This window comes from Xiphophorus hellerii, chromosome 2 (assembly GCF_003331165.1).
Source record: "Xiphophorus hellerii strain 12219 chromosome 2, Xiphophorus_hellerii-4.1, whole genome shotgun sequence".
NCBI classification, from domain to species: Eukaryota; Metazoa; Chordata; class Actinopteri; order Cyprinodontiformes; family Poeciliidae; genus Xiphophorus; species Xiphophorus hellerii.
Window position 1 is genome coordinate 5,507,166 of NC_045673.1, and position 16,448 is coordinate 5,523,613.

The 16,448-nt window shown below is 36.0% G+C and overlaps 1 protein-coding gene across 1 annotated transcript in view; it reads right to left on the bottom strand.

Moving 5' to 3' along the window:
* The window catches only part of LOC116731772 (pleckstrin homology domain-containing family A member 5-like), a 112,982-nt gene that overhangs the window by 46,799 nt on the left and 49,735 nt on the right, over positions 1-16,448 (bottom strand). Inside the window, 1 exon segment of the mRNA XM_032581609.1 lies at positions 5,593-5,676. Coding sequence (XP_032437500.1) covers positions 5,593-5,676 — 84 coding nt within the window.

A 16,448-nucleotide genomic window follows, 5' to 3' on the forward strand; every position in this document is an offset into this window, starting at 1 on the left:
AAATAAGACTGAGTTTCTGGGTAGCTGAGTTAGTAGAGCAGGCGCTTTAAATCACTGTTTTCTGGTTGACGCAGTTATTTCCTGTTACCAGGACAAACCCACAATGCAAATGGCTGCAGTGTTACTCTTTTGTTTTTGTTTGTAATACATGTTCATCCGCTAGGGGCATTGTTATGCGAGCAGTATATGTTTTTGCGTTTGTACTTCTGCTCTAGTCGTCAGTTTGTGTGCTGTACTTGGCGGAATAAAAGGGTGAAAGAAACAAGTTATTTTTACTGACTAACAGCAGTGCAGGAAAGCATTAGCTGCAGCAAAATACCATGGGTAACAGTCATCGTTAGTTGTTTACTATGGCTGAAAGTCAACAACAGAGGTAATGAACCTTAAAGTGAAGCTGAAAACAGCATGCAAAGTTCATTCCTCAATAATGGTTTCTTTCACAAATGAGCAAATAGACATTTGTTATTTTACCTGCAAGAAAGCAGCCTGGTCAAGTTGTCACTCTTTATTTAATAGAAACGGTACAAAATGTGTTAATTTTGAAAGAAATCATGATATAAATCAGTAATTGTAAAATTAATGTCAATGTTTTGAATTAGTTTAAGATAAAACTCTTGGAAATATATATTCATCCTCTTAAAATAGCAAAAAATATGGACTTAAGAGTTTCATTGCGATATTTTGTGGTGCTACTGTGATAACAATAAAGATTATGATTAACAAATATTTATTTTTTTTAGATTACTGTATGGCTGTGACTCCATGAAGAGGCATTTGTAGCACCACAAACAAAATACTGTCCTTATAAGAAATATTCCCATTTGAAACAGACTTCTTCAGGGAACATCGCTGCAGAGTAGCTGCATTTAATTATATTTATTTTGAATTTATGGATGTCTACTGATGTTCTCGTGTGAAGAAAATAGTAAAAAATAAAATTTCCTGATAGTACTGACCGTTTTCTGTTTATTTAAGATCATTAACTGAAATTTATTAAGACAACAATAAATCAAAATTCTTATTATAAGAATTTTTTCACAATAAATTATAAACAAGAGGATAAATACCTGCCTCTTTCTGAGCCTGTGCATCAAATCAAGATAGTGGAACCAACATATAAGTACCAAAGTGTTAGATCTTTGTTTGGTGAAAGTCTGAGTCCAAAAACTGTGTGGCCCGGTTCTGCTGCTGCAGAAGTTGGGCGATCTGAGCCCACTGGGGGGAAACAGTGAACTGACTCGCTGAGAGTGCATTTTTAAATGAACACACAGCACTTTCAACTTTCAAAGAGGTGAGGGTGCTTTTAAGCACATCTGTGCAATGCAAAACTGGACTTTTATCTTTTTAATGAAGAAAGCAAGGCAGGCGCATTCTGGTTGTGTGTGAGTACACAGATTTCATGGTGTCAGAGCCCATTTAGCTTTGAGACAGAACCTCCACACACTCTAGAATAAATCCTACTAATTTTACGCAGCTTATGAAAACTGGTCAAAGAAAAACAAGAAAACCAAATGTTTTGCTTTTGTTATAAATTGACAATTGAATCTATAAATGGTTACTGACACCAAAAAAAACAACAAAATGGCTCTAAATGCATTTTTTATGTTAAAGTGTAATGCAAATAAAATGGAATAGATAATAAAGCCTGGAAATACAAATATTTCTCTTTTTTCTATTCTTCTTCTATGCTTATCCTGACCTGGAAATACTTCAGTCAAGACTTTTCCAGGTTGAATATAAACCCCAGAAAAATGAAAATAGTGTTTCAGATAATCTCCTTTCAGAGTGATTCAAGTGCTACGGTGGCCCAGAAAGGTCAACAAAATGCAAAAAGCCACAACGCACAACAAAATTACAAAACAACAACAAAAAGCCACAAGTGAAGTTATGCTAAAATCAAAGCTATGCTAGCAACTATATTATAAATTCCTTTAAACATAAAATGAAATTATGCTAAAGTAGAACTTGTATAAAAGTGGATTTGTGCTGTTTTAGCATTATAGCTATTTTAGCATAATGCTAAAATGGAACTTATGCTAAAACCTAAGTTATGCTAACAGGTTTACCATAAATTACATTTTAGCATAAAATGGAATTTATGACAAAACAGAATTCAGAAAAAAATGAATTTATGCTAAAATGAAAGTTTTCCTAGCAAGTTTACTACAACTTCCATTTTAGCATCACAACCATTTTACTATAATTTCCTTCGTGGTTTTTGAAGCTGTGTTGTTGCGCTATATTGTTGCATTGTGTGTGTGTGTGTATTTTTGTTGTAGTTGTTTTTGCATTGTGGCTTTTGCATTTAGTTGACTCTTCAGGGTTTCCGTACATTGCAGACTGAACCTTCAAGAACAGAAGATTAAAGGGAGTTCACAAGGTTAAGGTTTCAGACAGTCTGTCTAACAAAGTGAACATTTAACTATGTGTACCACAGAGTGCTTTAGGACAATAATATTTAATCTCTTTAATCTTATTTCAAAACAAGCCTTGCTTTGTTTGAACTCAATGAAATAGAAGAGAAGTTTTGCCTTTTAAACGAGCAACAAAACACTTTAATTTAAAATAAGTTTTCCCTAATTATAAAACATGCATTTCGGAAAAACTAAATAACCATCCTTCTGTGCCTAGTTTATAAGAAAGCCTAGAGTAAATACACAAATTTGTGCAGATAAAAAGGTGAACCTTACAAAATGTTATGGTGCAAATACAACCAAAGGACATCAGGCATCTCAGTATCATTAAAAATGATTGCTCAGACACAGACTTGTCCAAATTTATTTACATGAAGACAGTAAGTCAGATTGGGAAGGTAACAAAAGAACTAAATTCTGTTGCAGCTGAACACAGTAAATATCTAAACAACAACTCTAAACCCACCCATTTATTATTTGAACCATAAAAAATGGAATATAAATCAACATATTTGATTATTTTAACAATGGCACTAGACAAAATGTAATGTCTGTTACTGGCTTTCACAACTGTTGACTGTATGATGTGTTTACATCAAATGTTTATATAATGTAAAGCATTTTGAACAGCCTTGTTGCTGAAATGCACTACACAAATAAACTTGACCAATTGATTGGTGAAACCTCTTGATCCCACCACACCTGCACTATTCAGAACAGAAGTTTATCAAAAATAATTGTCATATTTCAAAGACACCTAAAGGCTTTTTAAAATCCTCTAAATCCTCTCATGTGGCATAGTTTTTTTCAACTATGTTTCAATATGTGTTGTGTGTGACTCAATTCCAGCAGTAACACACTTCAAATTATTGATCTAAAATGATCTCAGAGTAAACATGTTTTACACCTGCCTTAAATCAATAGTGTTTGTTAGCAGGTACTTGATCATGCAGACCACTAAAGATAGACAAAGACATAAACAATGATGGCAGCAGAATGCTTCGAGTGGCATTTACAGAGGTGGGGGAAGTCATGTCAATAACAACCTGATAGATCAAGTATACATCAGACCCGTGGTATGTGTGAGGGTTAGGGATCACAACCGCCTGCAAATAGCTAATATCAGCAAATACTTAGGACTCCCTCTAAAAACGTTTATATGAAAAAAATAAATAAAAAAATAAAAGATGAGAAGAATAAATTATGTGAAACATCCCACACCGGTCTCATTTTGGACCGTTTCCATTTCTCGTATGACACCGCCATCTTTATTTCTCTATCAACTAGCTCTCCTTAAGGATGCCCAGCGGCTCCCTCTGCTGGATGGGAGCCGAACTACAACAACAACAAAAAAATCTAAGAAAATGTTTTCAGTCAATCAATCGAAATTTATTTTACTCTAATAAACTATTAATTGACAACTAATGTTAAGTCGATTAATTGTCGACTAATGAACGCGAGTAGACGGGTTCAAATGATGTTGATGCATATATCGGTGAATAATGTAGCTTTTTTTCATTTGTGTCTCACAATAACAACAGCAGCAACATGTGGTCATGATGTTAAATGAGTAGAAAGTGTGGCACAGATGTCCAAAACATTAAAAACTTAAAACATTTGTTTCTACCAAACTGCCATTGTCAATTTTGTTTTATTAGTTTGACAACATAATCGAAACCAGACTCTGCTTCTTGTTCCTTTAGCTGTTAAACACTAACGGCTCTTTGTCTCCTCAGATCTGCTGCTGAAACTAATCTGGGTTGTCCTGAATTATTCATACTTCCTATTAGCTGTACAGTCCTGCTTTTATTGTCGAAGATATCTTAAGATGGACTGAATTGATGTCTTTCTTTATGCTGAATAAGACAAGTTTGAATCACAATACAGAGCTGAGATGAAGATTTGTATTTGGGATGTATTTAAAAGCAAGAGAAGATTAAGCAGAGGTTTTAAGGCAGGGATTTTTATCCATGTGACATGCAAATCTGCCTTTAGCTCTAATTACTTATGCTAGACAAAGACTTCTCTCTAATTTCTTTTTCTTTTCCAAAAAACTAAACATAAATTAATTCATATTTCTTTCTTAGAGCAATTATATACCCTAATTTTGTAGACTATTTAAAGATATGCATCCAGTTTCTAAGTTAGATGTCATCTTCACTTGTGTGTTGTATTTCTTGGTGTGAAAAACAGCAGAGACTGTGAGAGCAACACAGCGAGGAGAGGAATGTGACGAGAAAGTGCAGCAAGACAAGCTTCTATCTCTGAACAAAATGCTTTCTACGTAGTGGATATTAGAGGTAATAAAAAACACCAAACAATTATTTCAGCTTGCTTTCTGAACTCTAAACTGAATGTAAAAATGTCTGACTTTTTTTTTTTAGGTCATCACAATAGGTGATATGTTTTAGGATTGTGGAAGATCGACTATGATAAGGACTTCCTGGGTACTGAGCAGAGCTGATGCACATTGCACAACATTAAACTGAGACGCTTGAGTGCATGATTAAAGCAATCACTAATGGCAGTGTGGGTTGTGATGCAAACAGTTGGGTAAGTGAATGGCAAGTACGCCTACAATTTCAAACAGAAAAGCATGTTGGGGCTAAATCTTGGAGGAACAGCTGCGTTTTTTCATTATTGGACATCCTAAAAAGTGCTGTTGACCGTCGATCAGCAGGTTAAATAGTTACAAGTAAGCAAACAGGAATACTGATAATTCCTCAGGTGGACATGTACCTAGTTTAGTCTGACATATTTAAAGAGTAAGATGGCTGTTTCATGTGCAGGCATGTGCAAGAGAATAATAAAACAACGAAGTTTTGTTCAAAATGTGAATGAATGCATTCCCAACATCTGTAAATACATGAGACGAGAAATTTTAAAGTGTTTGTTATTCGTTTCAAGATTAGAAATCCTGTCTAGTTACGCAACAGATAAAATCTGAGATGAGCGTCTAAGAAAGTTATCTTTTTATACCGTTTTCTTGGAAATTTGATTGTTCGCTTACATAACAGAGCGTGCATTGACTGAACATAAAGGGTAGAACTGCAAATAGAAAATAACTTGGGAACATCTTGTGCAATGTTTTCGACATTTCCAGAGTTTCTCCAGCATTTCGTAGAGCTAAAAAAATGTAACCCAGCAGCATTCTGACAGCAATAAACAACACACTCACTGTTCGTTGACAACAAAGATGCAGTTGTCTTGGGAGGGTAAGCCTGAGACGGGATGTTTGCAGGTCACCTTCCGCTCATTGTGACTAAAGAGGAAAAGAAAGAAGGAATTAATTATTCAATAACGCATAAACAAGCTCGACACTAACATGCAATCCATTTTCAGGAATATGTTTGAATGGTTTGTGTTTAGGTCAAGCTGCTGTGGGGGTATTGATGATGCCATCAACTCTTCCCGACAATTACAGCCATCCAAACTCATTTCCACCCTGACATAATTATAACTCTATGCTACAGACAGCTGGCCTGTCAGTGGTGGCCCTTCATGAAAGCTGCCATTCTATATTTTATGTAATTTCAACAAATTTACTGAATTCACATATATAAGGTGAGATAAGATGTAATGTGAAGATGTGTATTACAGTTGTATTTGAATAATTTAGTCCAAATTTACCAGTTTATGTATTACGATGTTCTAGGGCTGGACAACAAATCAATAACAATATATATCGCGATAGACACGTGATCAGTATCAACAGATAATATGTCTGATAAAATATTCAGTAATTTCACTGAACTCTGATCCAGAACTGCACAGCATTCTGGGAGATGTAGGCAGAGTTGAATTAAACTGACACAATATTCTCTCGTTTTGTGGAGCCAGGGTGACGACCTTTGACATAAGGCAGCTAGCCGTCTTGTCCACGTCAAATTGAACACAGTTTCCAGCAAAAGAATCGTAGCTGTGGACTGTGCAAACAATGGACAACCCACAGCAGCAATTTTTCCACCCTCTTTTTTTCACCAGCATCAATTATTCCTGATTAAATTTTACTTTAATCAACCTTCCAGACCTCCCAAGTCTTCTGGTTCTGGTTCTGCTGATGCATCAGCAGAACCAGAACCAAATATGGAGAAGCAGCATTCAGCTTTCGTGCACCACAAATCTGGAACAAACTTCCAGAAAACTGCAAAACAGATGAAACACAGAGACTAAAAAAAATAAATAAAAATCAAGACTAAAATCCATCTGTTTAGAGTTGAATTTGAACCACAATAAATGAAACATTGACCAACATATTTGGTGATTGATCTAAAAAAAATGTAACGTCTGTTCAATTGTTGACTGCATCGTGTTTTCTTTATAACTTTGCAATTTTACTTTTATTATGTAAAGTACTTTGTACTGCCTCACTGCTGAAATGTGCTACACAAATAAACTCGATTAACTGATTATTATTTAGTAATCGTGACTTAAATTCACAGTTTATGCATTCTCTAGAATTTATTAGTTTCTCATCTAAAAATTACATGTTGTGGATGAGTAAGAGGAAGATTCACAGGTTCACAAGCAGACTGAATCATTTCTACAGTAATAATCAAACAGGTGTAAAGGTAAAGGCATAAGTCTGCTCCATGTTAAAGCTACTTCTCTTCCAACATGGTGAATGGTTACTCAGTTTTATATTTTATTTTTTCAGTGATATTCAAAAGCAAGTCAAGCTGCAGTCCAAAAATAACAATTTTTAAACATTGGGTTCTTGAAAAAAAGCAAATACCAAAGATGAAATGGGGGTTTTAGTTTCAGTTCGGCCTGGATAGCGGCAGCCTCCAAACTTCTGCTCTATAATTATTGGAGGCACTGTTGGCAGCAGAGCACACTGTGCGGTCTTGGGGCAGACCAATGGCACCAAACGTCTCTGGTATCCTTTCCACATGCCTATACAACCCTGCACACATATGCTGGTAAAGATTTATGAGGCAAAGGGAAAGCCTGGATATACAGAATATTTCCATGCCATACTCTGAGATGTTAAATACAACTCTATAAAAGTATTTCCAGCAATTAACCCATTCCAAAAATTTTATTTTTCATGTATTTTTGAAACCTTTTTACAATTAATTCACTAAATTACCACAACACAAAGCATAAACAAAGGCCTATACTCACACAGGTTCAACCACAACATTATAACATTAGGGGAGCATTCGAACCAGCCATGTTTAGTCTGCTTTAATCAAACTCTAGTTTGTTTGTTAAGAAAGTGAAGTTTGTTTGGAAACTGACAAAAAAGCAAACTCAGCGTTGGCCTCGGTTCAGTTGAAGTCTCAGATTCTGGAGCTGTTTGGATTCATATGTGAACGCCAAGCGGACCGGATTCCGGCCTTAAAGCAGAAAGCCGACTACACCGCAGGGCATTCTGGGTAAACACAACCAAAGCAAAGGGGAGAGTCCAACACTAAAGGAGGAAATGTCTCAAGGTCTTTTACCAAAGAGTGGAGAGAAATCCTACAACTGCTAAAATCTAACGCTGCTCCATTTTTGATTACATTTTGGGAAGAATGAAGTTCCACTCAGTGACTTCTTCAGAGGTTTTTATATCATTTCCTTCCGTGGTTCTTGGTGCAGCGCCATCACAGGCGAGGAGGTGAACAAGTTTTTCAATCGTTTTGGTTTGTTTGACACAGTGCAATGTGAAAGTGAACCACAGCAGCTGAACATGTAACAAATGTTGAAATTTTGGCCCCTAATCGAACCGATTCTATCAGGTGTGAAAACACTCTAACTAATTTACAAACCTGTTTTATTAATAAGTATTTTTGTATTAAAATTGAATGACAATGAGCAGTTAGTTGGTTAAGCTCACTGTGAATGATTAGACAGTTTTAGCTTTTGATTTGGCTAAGTGGTGAAATCCCTAAGGGTCTGAATGATGGTACTGTGTCTATGTTTTCTTAATTTACAACCTTATGAAAGCCAAGACAATGAAAGGCCACTATTCAGGCTTTGACTTGTGACAGCTCTAAAATGAAGCCCAAGTTGCTCTGCTTTTCTTGTGTAGTGAACAATCTTAAGAGGCTTTCAGTTGCAATGTGACAATTGCCCCACTGAGCACTGAACTGGTATTATTTCCAGTGGCTTGTGACATGCTATGACAGCCTGAAATGCTTCACATGTTGCTCTGCAAGCCCCGACATCATCAGCTGTAAAGCCTTTTACGCTCTGAAGGGCTCCACTGGTGAGAAGAAAACCACCATGAACCATGTAAACGAGCATCCAGGCTGACATGGAGGCCAAACAGAGAAAAAGCTTTGGGTATTTTACTTTAAAGGACTTTATACATAAAAACCAGGCAATATCCAAACATTGATAACACCCAGGTCTGTCACATTAAACAATAAATCAATTAATCACATAACAAATTAAAACCAGCTCAAACATTTCCAGTTGCATGATTTATTGTTCTACCAAAACTGGTCTTAAGTCCAGTGCTTTGGTCTCAGCTATCCTTTTTTTTACAGCAACTTCATAATTAATGTTATTTGTTGTTTTTGTTTATTTATTTTGCTAAATATTCATTAGGATTTAAAGTTTATTGATCTTTGAGCATGTGTTTTTGCAATTTTATGGTTATATTACCATTATTTTACTTGAAAATGGTCTCAAAATAACACCTAATTGAAATTCAAGCATTTTAAAGGATTTCAAGCACAAGTACAGACTTTGTTTTTTAATTTAGTCGCTTAGTGTTGGAAATGTTACTGCCATTTAGAGGAGGCTCTCTTCGTTAAATCTGCTTATATCGGTTAAAGTTAATCGTATGTCCGCATCAATTTTGTTGGCGGAAGTGCTGTTGCCCCCAGTACCAGGCCTGTTTGGGGTATTGGGGGTTAAACAGGCCAGCTGGAAAATCCATGAATACCATGACCGTCTTTGAAATAAAGCTACAAAGACAGTCAAAATTTCACCTTCAAACTGAAGGCTCTTAAATCACTACAATAAGAAAACCGTCCTGTCAAAACCTAATGCAGACATGCCAACTATTGCATGACAGGTCAAGTTCCTTACAACACACCTTTATATACAGAAGCTATTTCAGAGGGTCCTATAAGATCCAAACACCAAGTATGTGATGTGAAGGGCAGTGAGTTCTTGAAGCTCAGAGGAAAACATGGGGCTGCATATTTAACCTAGGCACCTCTTATGGGGGCTAAAATTGGGAGGCTGCTTTTATGAAAATGGTCTAAATTTTGCGACAAAATATAAAAGTTACCAAAACGTGTTCTGGTGTTTAGTGACAAATTTTTCTGACATTTTGTATTTATATATTTACTAAATGGCACCCTGAGGTGGTGAGCACTTTTTAGTGTAATCGCTTTGTCTTAAAGGTGACCTATTATGCTTGCTTGAACAGGTTAGGACTGTTCAATGGTCTATGCAAAACATGCTCATTAAACTTTTTGTACAAAATCATTACTAGGTAATGAAGTGGAGTCTCCTCCACAACCAACAAGGTCGCAGCAAGTGTTTTCTGGATGGTAAGTAAACAACAAAACACTTGACTTTTCCTGCAGCCATTTTATAGCGCATAAAGCAGTAATACCAGTTGACCAAACATGCTGGAGCTCCGCTTTGGTTGCTAGGTAACGGTGCAGTACTCTTCTAACATGCCTTAACAATTGCGAGGTTTCTGAAATGGCTCATTTTCCACACACCAAAAAACATTAACTTATTGCCTAAAAAGGGCTGAGTGTGTTTTAAGCAGCTGGGCTGTTTTCAGAAGAAGTGGAGCCCAAATGGAAGCATAAAAACATGCAAAATGTGAATTTTGCCTAATGGGTCCCCTTTAAGATAAATACTGCACTCACATTAAATATTTTTATATAACTTGCAGCTAATTTTAGGCTCAAACACACTTTATAATAGCCATACATGGTCTGGAGGATGTGGTCTGAGGAGTCCAGAGAAGAACATGGTACCATTTTATTTCCTTTGGCTGAGGAGAAGAACATCGTTCCTCTGTTTAGGTTGAAAACTTCTCTTTACCTTCCTAGATGAAGTTGTTGTTTCTTGGGGTGGAAATGGGTTAGGGGAAGCAGAGAGTTCCCTCTCTGTTGACCTCAAATGTACAGAAGTGGTAACACAGGGAGGGGGAGCCACAGCCGACCACCCTGCAGCGTTGGAGGGGTTGGGCAGTTTTCTGGCGCTGTCCACAATAATTAGCCGTGAGCTGCAGTAATAAAGAGCTTAAGGTCTGGGGGTCAGTTCAGCACTCTACAGGGTAAGCTTTTATTACTCTGAGTGGGTCTTTGATCCTTCGCACCCCTTTAGCTGTGGCGTAACCACAATAAACTGAGGCTCTCTAAGAAGGATCCATACATAACAGAAAGAAGAATGGCCTCTATGAGTTTTGGCAACATAAGACTGGACTTGAATTTTAAGATTCATTCAACATCCCAGTGTTCAACAAAAACAAAACTTGATCTGTTTTGCAGGTTCAAGAGTAAATTAGGGATCAGGAAATTAGAAGTAAAGGGGATTCAGAAGAAATCCTTAAATTATTAAACAAAAGATATATATTTAGGCAAAGTTGGAAATTAGAGCCAACTGGTCAAATCAGGTCAAATTTATGCATAAATTTGATCAAAAGAAAAGCAACAGGAGTTTTGTTTCCATTACAAATGAGCACAAATCTTTGTCCAGTTTCTGGTTATATTGAAAACATTTTTTTTGCAATTGCGGTATTTCCATTAAATAAGGAATTAAATTAAAATCATACGTGAATAAGGTTATTCATGTGATAAGTCATTAGAAAACATCTTTCTGCTGTTTTCTTTGTAGTAACATCCGGATGCTGATTATGTGACCCATGCGATGAGAAAAAAGGGTCTCCATTGCAGTTTTGCCAAAAAAGTATAAGAAATTTGGTTTTTTTTTCTAAATTTACATGTTTTTATTTAGCAAATTTATTTTCGAAATGTCAAATTCCTCACTTATGTGGTCAATGGAAATGAAGCTAGTGGTGCGTTTGAAACTCAAACAGAGAAGTTTTCAGTCTCTACTGCTGACCTGTAGAGGGCAGCGATGTGCTCGAGTCGCCAGTGGACTACAGTGAATGTCCTCACCAATAATGTATAATCGTCCCATGTAACTCCTGCAGTGAAGCAGTTGATAAGAACCCACAAACTTCCTCAAGCTGAGCCAAACCATGAACCTTAAGTTATACTGCTGCTTTTCAATGAGAAGCTAAAAAGAAAAGGAAATCTGCGATTTACGTGACTGGCTAGCTTTGGACAAAAGAAACCAGTGACTGTTTTGTTCCCAATGGCCTTTGTCCTGTACTAAGAACCTATGATTGAAAGGTAATTTCCAATAATCTGGTAACATCTACTGTTGGGTAATATGTTTACATGACACACATAAACAACAGCAGCAATTTATACTCAGAGTAAATTGAGCTTAAGAGGTCGAAAATTCCCATAAGTCAGCTGCAAAATAAATGGAAACATGGCTTACTCTTTAAAGTTTGAGAAATTTAAATTTTTATTTTTTTTACAACATTTAATTCCAAAGAAAAATAAATGTGGTTAAACAGGTTAGGAAATGGTTTGTTTACAAGTAAAAATTGAAGTAACTTGGGTCCAAATAGCGACAATAAATTTGGTGAGAAAATGAATTGATCTTTTCATATTATCATAAATAAATAACCATAAGATTTTTTATAACTTGTGTCTGAATGTCTGTCTAAAAGCTAAAACGAAACTTGAAACAAACTTTTCTTTGTCCTAAAACACAAATCTTTATCCTGTCTCTCTAAATCATCAGTTAAGAAAAATCCACAAACTACATCTACAAAAGTGCAAAGGAAAAACTTCATGATCCCTAAAGCAAATCCAACTGAAACTCACCAGACACGGCTCTTATTGTAGCCCTAGTCCAACCCTTGTTAATGCTCACAGTCCTAATCCTATTACAAAGCAAGAAACCTGAACACATCTTTTGACAAGAGCACCAAGAACGGATTCAGGCTTTCATGTTATCCAGGTAGGCATTCCTAACAAGCATGCAAGAGTTGAGCTGCAACGGTCCAGGAAAAGTACCACCAGAAGTATGAATAGCCGTCCCCACAAAGGTCAAGCTGAATAGGCAGTTTATGAGAGGGCATTCGGGGGCGCGCCGAGTGAAAAGACAAAAAAAGACATTAGGGGAGCTTTGCAGTTGCAAAGAGGCCACATGGCAAAAAGCAATGTGCTGTCACCAAGTGGGATTAACTAGAATATCTACTGTAATATCTAAGGCCGGGAGCTGTAGCATTTAAAGGACATTTAGAGTCGCTTACAAATGAAAATGTGACATAAAATTGAAACGAAACATGTCAAACTGCCAGAAACTGGGGCTTCAATCACATCCCATCAACTAACAGCACAAGTTTTGATGTAATTTTTGAGGAAATCACACGTAGGGTAGTCATTTTCTGTTAGAATCAGAACGACAACCTATAAAGTTTCAAAAAAGACAACTGCACTGCAAAAACAAATTCTTTGGTCAAACTGGACTTGAATCGTTGCTACAGGTGCATCGCTCAATTGGACAATCTCAGATCTCAATTTTTGGTGAATAAGTTACTGTGAAAGGTTGAAAGCTCAAAACCTTACTATTATCTGCTTAACAGCTTGTTCTCTTCTTCAATCCCTGCAGCCTGAATCAAAATATCATTTGTTCGGTTTGACACGGCTATAAAAACACAAAATCCTACCAAGTATTTTTGGTCTAGTTTCTAGTGCAAACATCTCAATACACTTAAATAAAACAAAACTAACTTACAAGTAACTTTTCAGCAAGATACAGAAGCTTGTTCTTAGTCAATAATGTCTTAATGTTGATAAAGTTCTGGTTCCACTGGCAGATTATTTCACTTATGATATGGGAAAAATGTCTTGCATAAGTGAAATAATCTGCCAGTGTAATTAGTACTTTTTCATCAACATTAAGGAATTGTTTTCCTAAAACAAGCTGCCTATATATTGTTATTTTTACTATTTTCTCCAGCTACTTTCTCTACAGCTACTATGTGCAGGTCAGGAATATAAATTTCACTTCCTGGAGGAGCTTATTTTGTCTTTCAAGAACTATATTTGTGTTTGTATCATTATGAATGATGTGCCATACAGTTTCCTACAAAAATAAATAATAAATGGTGTTTTAGTCATTTTTGGCGTTACCACAATAGTACCACAAAATATTGCAATAAAGTTTTAAGTCCCCTACTTGTATAATAAATGCAAATAATACAAGTACAACTATTACCAAATAGTAGGTAAGATATTGTGTTTTTTCAATGTAAAAATTGTAATTTGCATTTTAGCTTTCAAAGAATTTTTTTTTTCTCCCAAGAAAATCTTGATCGGTGTATTTCTACACAAACTGACTGGCCATCATATTCTTGTTTAAATTAATTTTGCCCATTAGAGGAACAAAACCGCCCACATGGATATTTTAACTGGAACATGTCAACACAAACAAGGAATTCAAATTGTCATTTATTTGGGTGTTTTTGGGTTCTTCTTATCATCTACTGTGAAATATTTCAAGAATCCGGTAGAACTATCCATGGGAGTATTACCATAAACCAAAACTCAATCCATGGGAAGAACATAGATTAGATTGCTGCTTCAGCTGCTTGCTCATTAAGATTTCACCTTAGACCTTTATATTTAAACAACAGAATGCAGCTGGCAATTTGGGCAACAAATCTGATTTATTTTTTTGTTCTCATATAATTAAATTGGCGTCTCGCTTTAAGCAGCTGCGACTGTGTGCAAAGTGGGTCAAGGTGACACAGCCGATCAAGCAACCTATGAATCCATAGAAACAGGCTGCTTCCTCCAAAGAGAAGTAAAACAGAAATCAACCAACAACCGGCAGGCCTTGTTGAATCTGGAAAGATGCTCTGAATTAGACACATTTAGTAGCCCTGAGCACAACGGTCATGAACAGACCATCAAACTGCAAACAAACATGATATTTAGCATTAATTACTAAGCATTAACAAGATGAAGTATTGGAATCACTGAGCTTTTAGCCCATAAAAACAAGCAACTATAATAAACGCCAGTGACACATTATTGTTCAAAAGTAAAATAGGAATCTGACAACATGCTTGTTTGTGTTTCAATTGGAAAAATGCCTCCTAACATTACAGAAACCATGGAGCAAGATATGAAATGTGTAGCGAGTGGAGCAAAAGATATGAAAGTTTAGCCTTTTTATACAATAATTGTGTAAAAATCCCACAAACCAATTAAAGCTTGGAATGTTTGCAGACAATTTTTATCAAAAACTGTTACTATGCTTCCTTGAAGTAGGTTAGGATAGGTTTATGGGCGATACAAAACATGTTCATTATAAAATCATTCTCAGATAATAAGATTTTAGACTGTTCAGTTCCACCAATTTTGAGCTTTTTTCAGAATAAGTTGTTTCAGGGTCCTCTTACAACAAGTTTAAGTTCAATGTTTGAAAATGAATATAAATTATACAAGTGTACATATTTGAAAAGCATTAATAGAGCCTGCTGCACAACTAGCAAGAAATGCAGCAAGTGATTTCTGGATAGTAAGTTACCAACAAAACACTTGCATAATAATGCAAGAACACCCTGTCAAAGACCAGTAAACTTTAGTTTATAAAGGACATTTTACACTGGATCTTGAAGATATTTAAAATATCTCACATAAATAAACAAAACAACAAATAAAATGGAAACTGAAGTCTCTGTAAACGAAATTGTCCTTCAAAAATAGGGGCTTGTTGAGACCACACCACCAGACTGAAGAAAGAAGAAAAAGAATCAAGCAAATGGAAATGATCAACCTCATTTTAATTCATCATGAGATTAATTGATGTACTGCTTAATGCGACCAAACCTTCTGGAGTTCTGCTCGAGTTGCTAGGTAACGGGGCAGAACTCTGCTGGGGTTGCTAGGTGACAGGGCTGGGCGTGGCTGGGGTCACTAGGTGAAGGATCAGTGCCTGCTGATTTGTGACTTTACATTCCGTAGGTTTTTGAAATTGCTCAATTTCCAGACACCAAAAAACATAAACTTATTGCCACAAAACAGCTGGGTAGGGATCTTTTAAAGTACTTTGACTCTTTCTAGAAGCAGTTGACACCTAAATGAAGGTATGAAAATGTGTAAAAAGTAAATTTAATAGTTCCCCTTTAACCACGACAGTCTTTTAAGGCATGTGAGAGCAGCGTCCCGTGACCCTCGCTGACCAGCTTGCAGCTGCTCCTCATGCGACTAAAGTCAGGGATCCTTTAAAGGCCAAAATATGAACCACAATTCAACTTCCCAACTTTAGATGCCCATCAAAGTTTCCACCTTCACTTTCGATGCCTGTGAAACTTCCCCTTCTTGACAAATTAGTGCTCAATCTCAAGCCCCAGTAAAAGCAACTCTACAGAATGCCAACATCAAAAACAAACGTTTATCAAACTTATTTTGGGGACAGCTTTGTGCATTTAGGTCTGCTGCTGTTAGAAAGAAAAGGAAAAATGTCCAGTTTGGAGCATTTAAAGTCATATTTTCCAAACTGAAGTCTTCTGGGTAGAGAAAACTACCACTGTGCAATACACCAAATTTCAACTTTAAGGTACAATGTAATGACTCTATTTTAAATAGATATCTATGTTTTATATATAAATATTTAATTTGAACTAAATAATCAAAAATCTTAAAAATACAAAAGCTCAAACTGGAAAGCAATAACTTTTTCATCTGATTAAATATGAATGAACTAATGTCATTTTTATCTTTCAGTTGGGATACTGCGGTTTTCATCATTTCGCTTTTTTGTTAGCAATAAATAAAACAAAAATAGTCGTAAATATATTGGTATATTTACATATTTGTGCTGTACGCACATTTTCAGATGGTGTTTGAACATTCAAGCTCAAAAGCTACATGCTTTCTCTGCATCACCAGAGCCATAATACTGAGAGAAATCACATTTAAATAGTTATTTACGATGTGCAAACAGAAACTGTTTTATAAATAAAAAGTGACAGTTTTA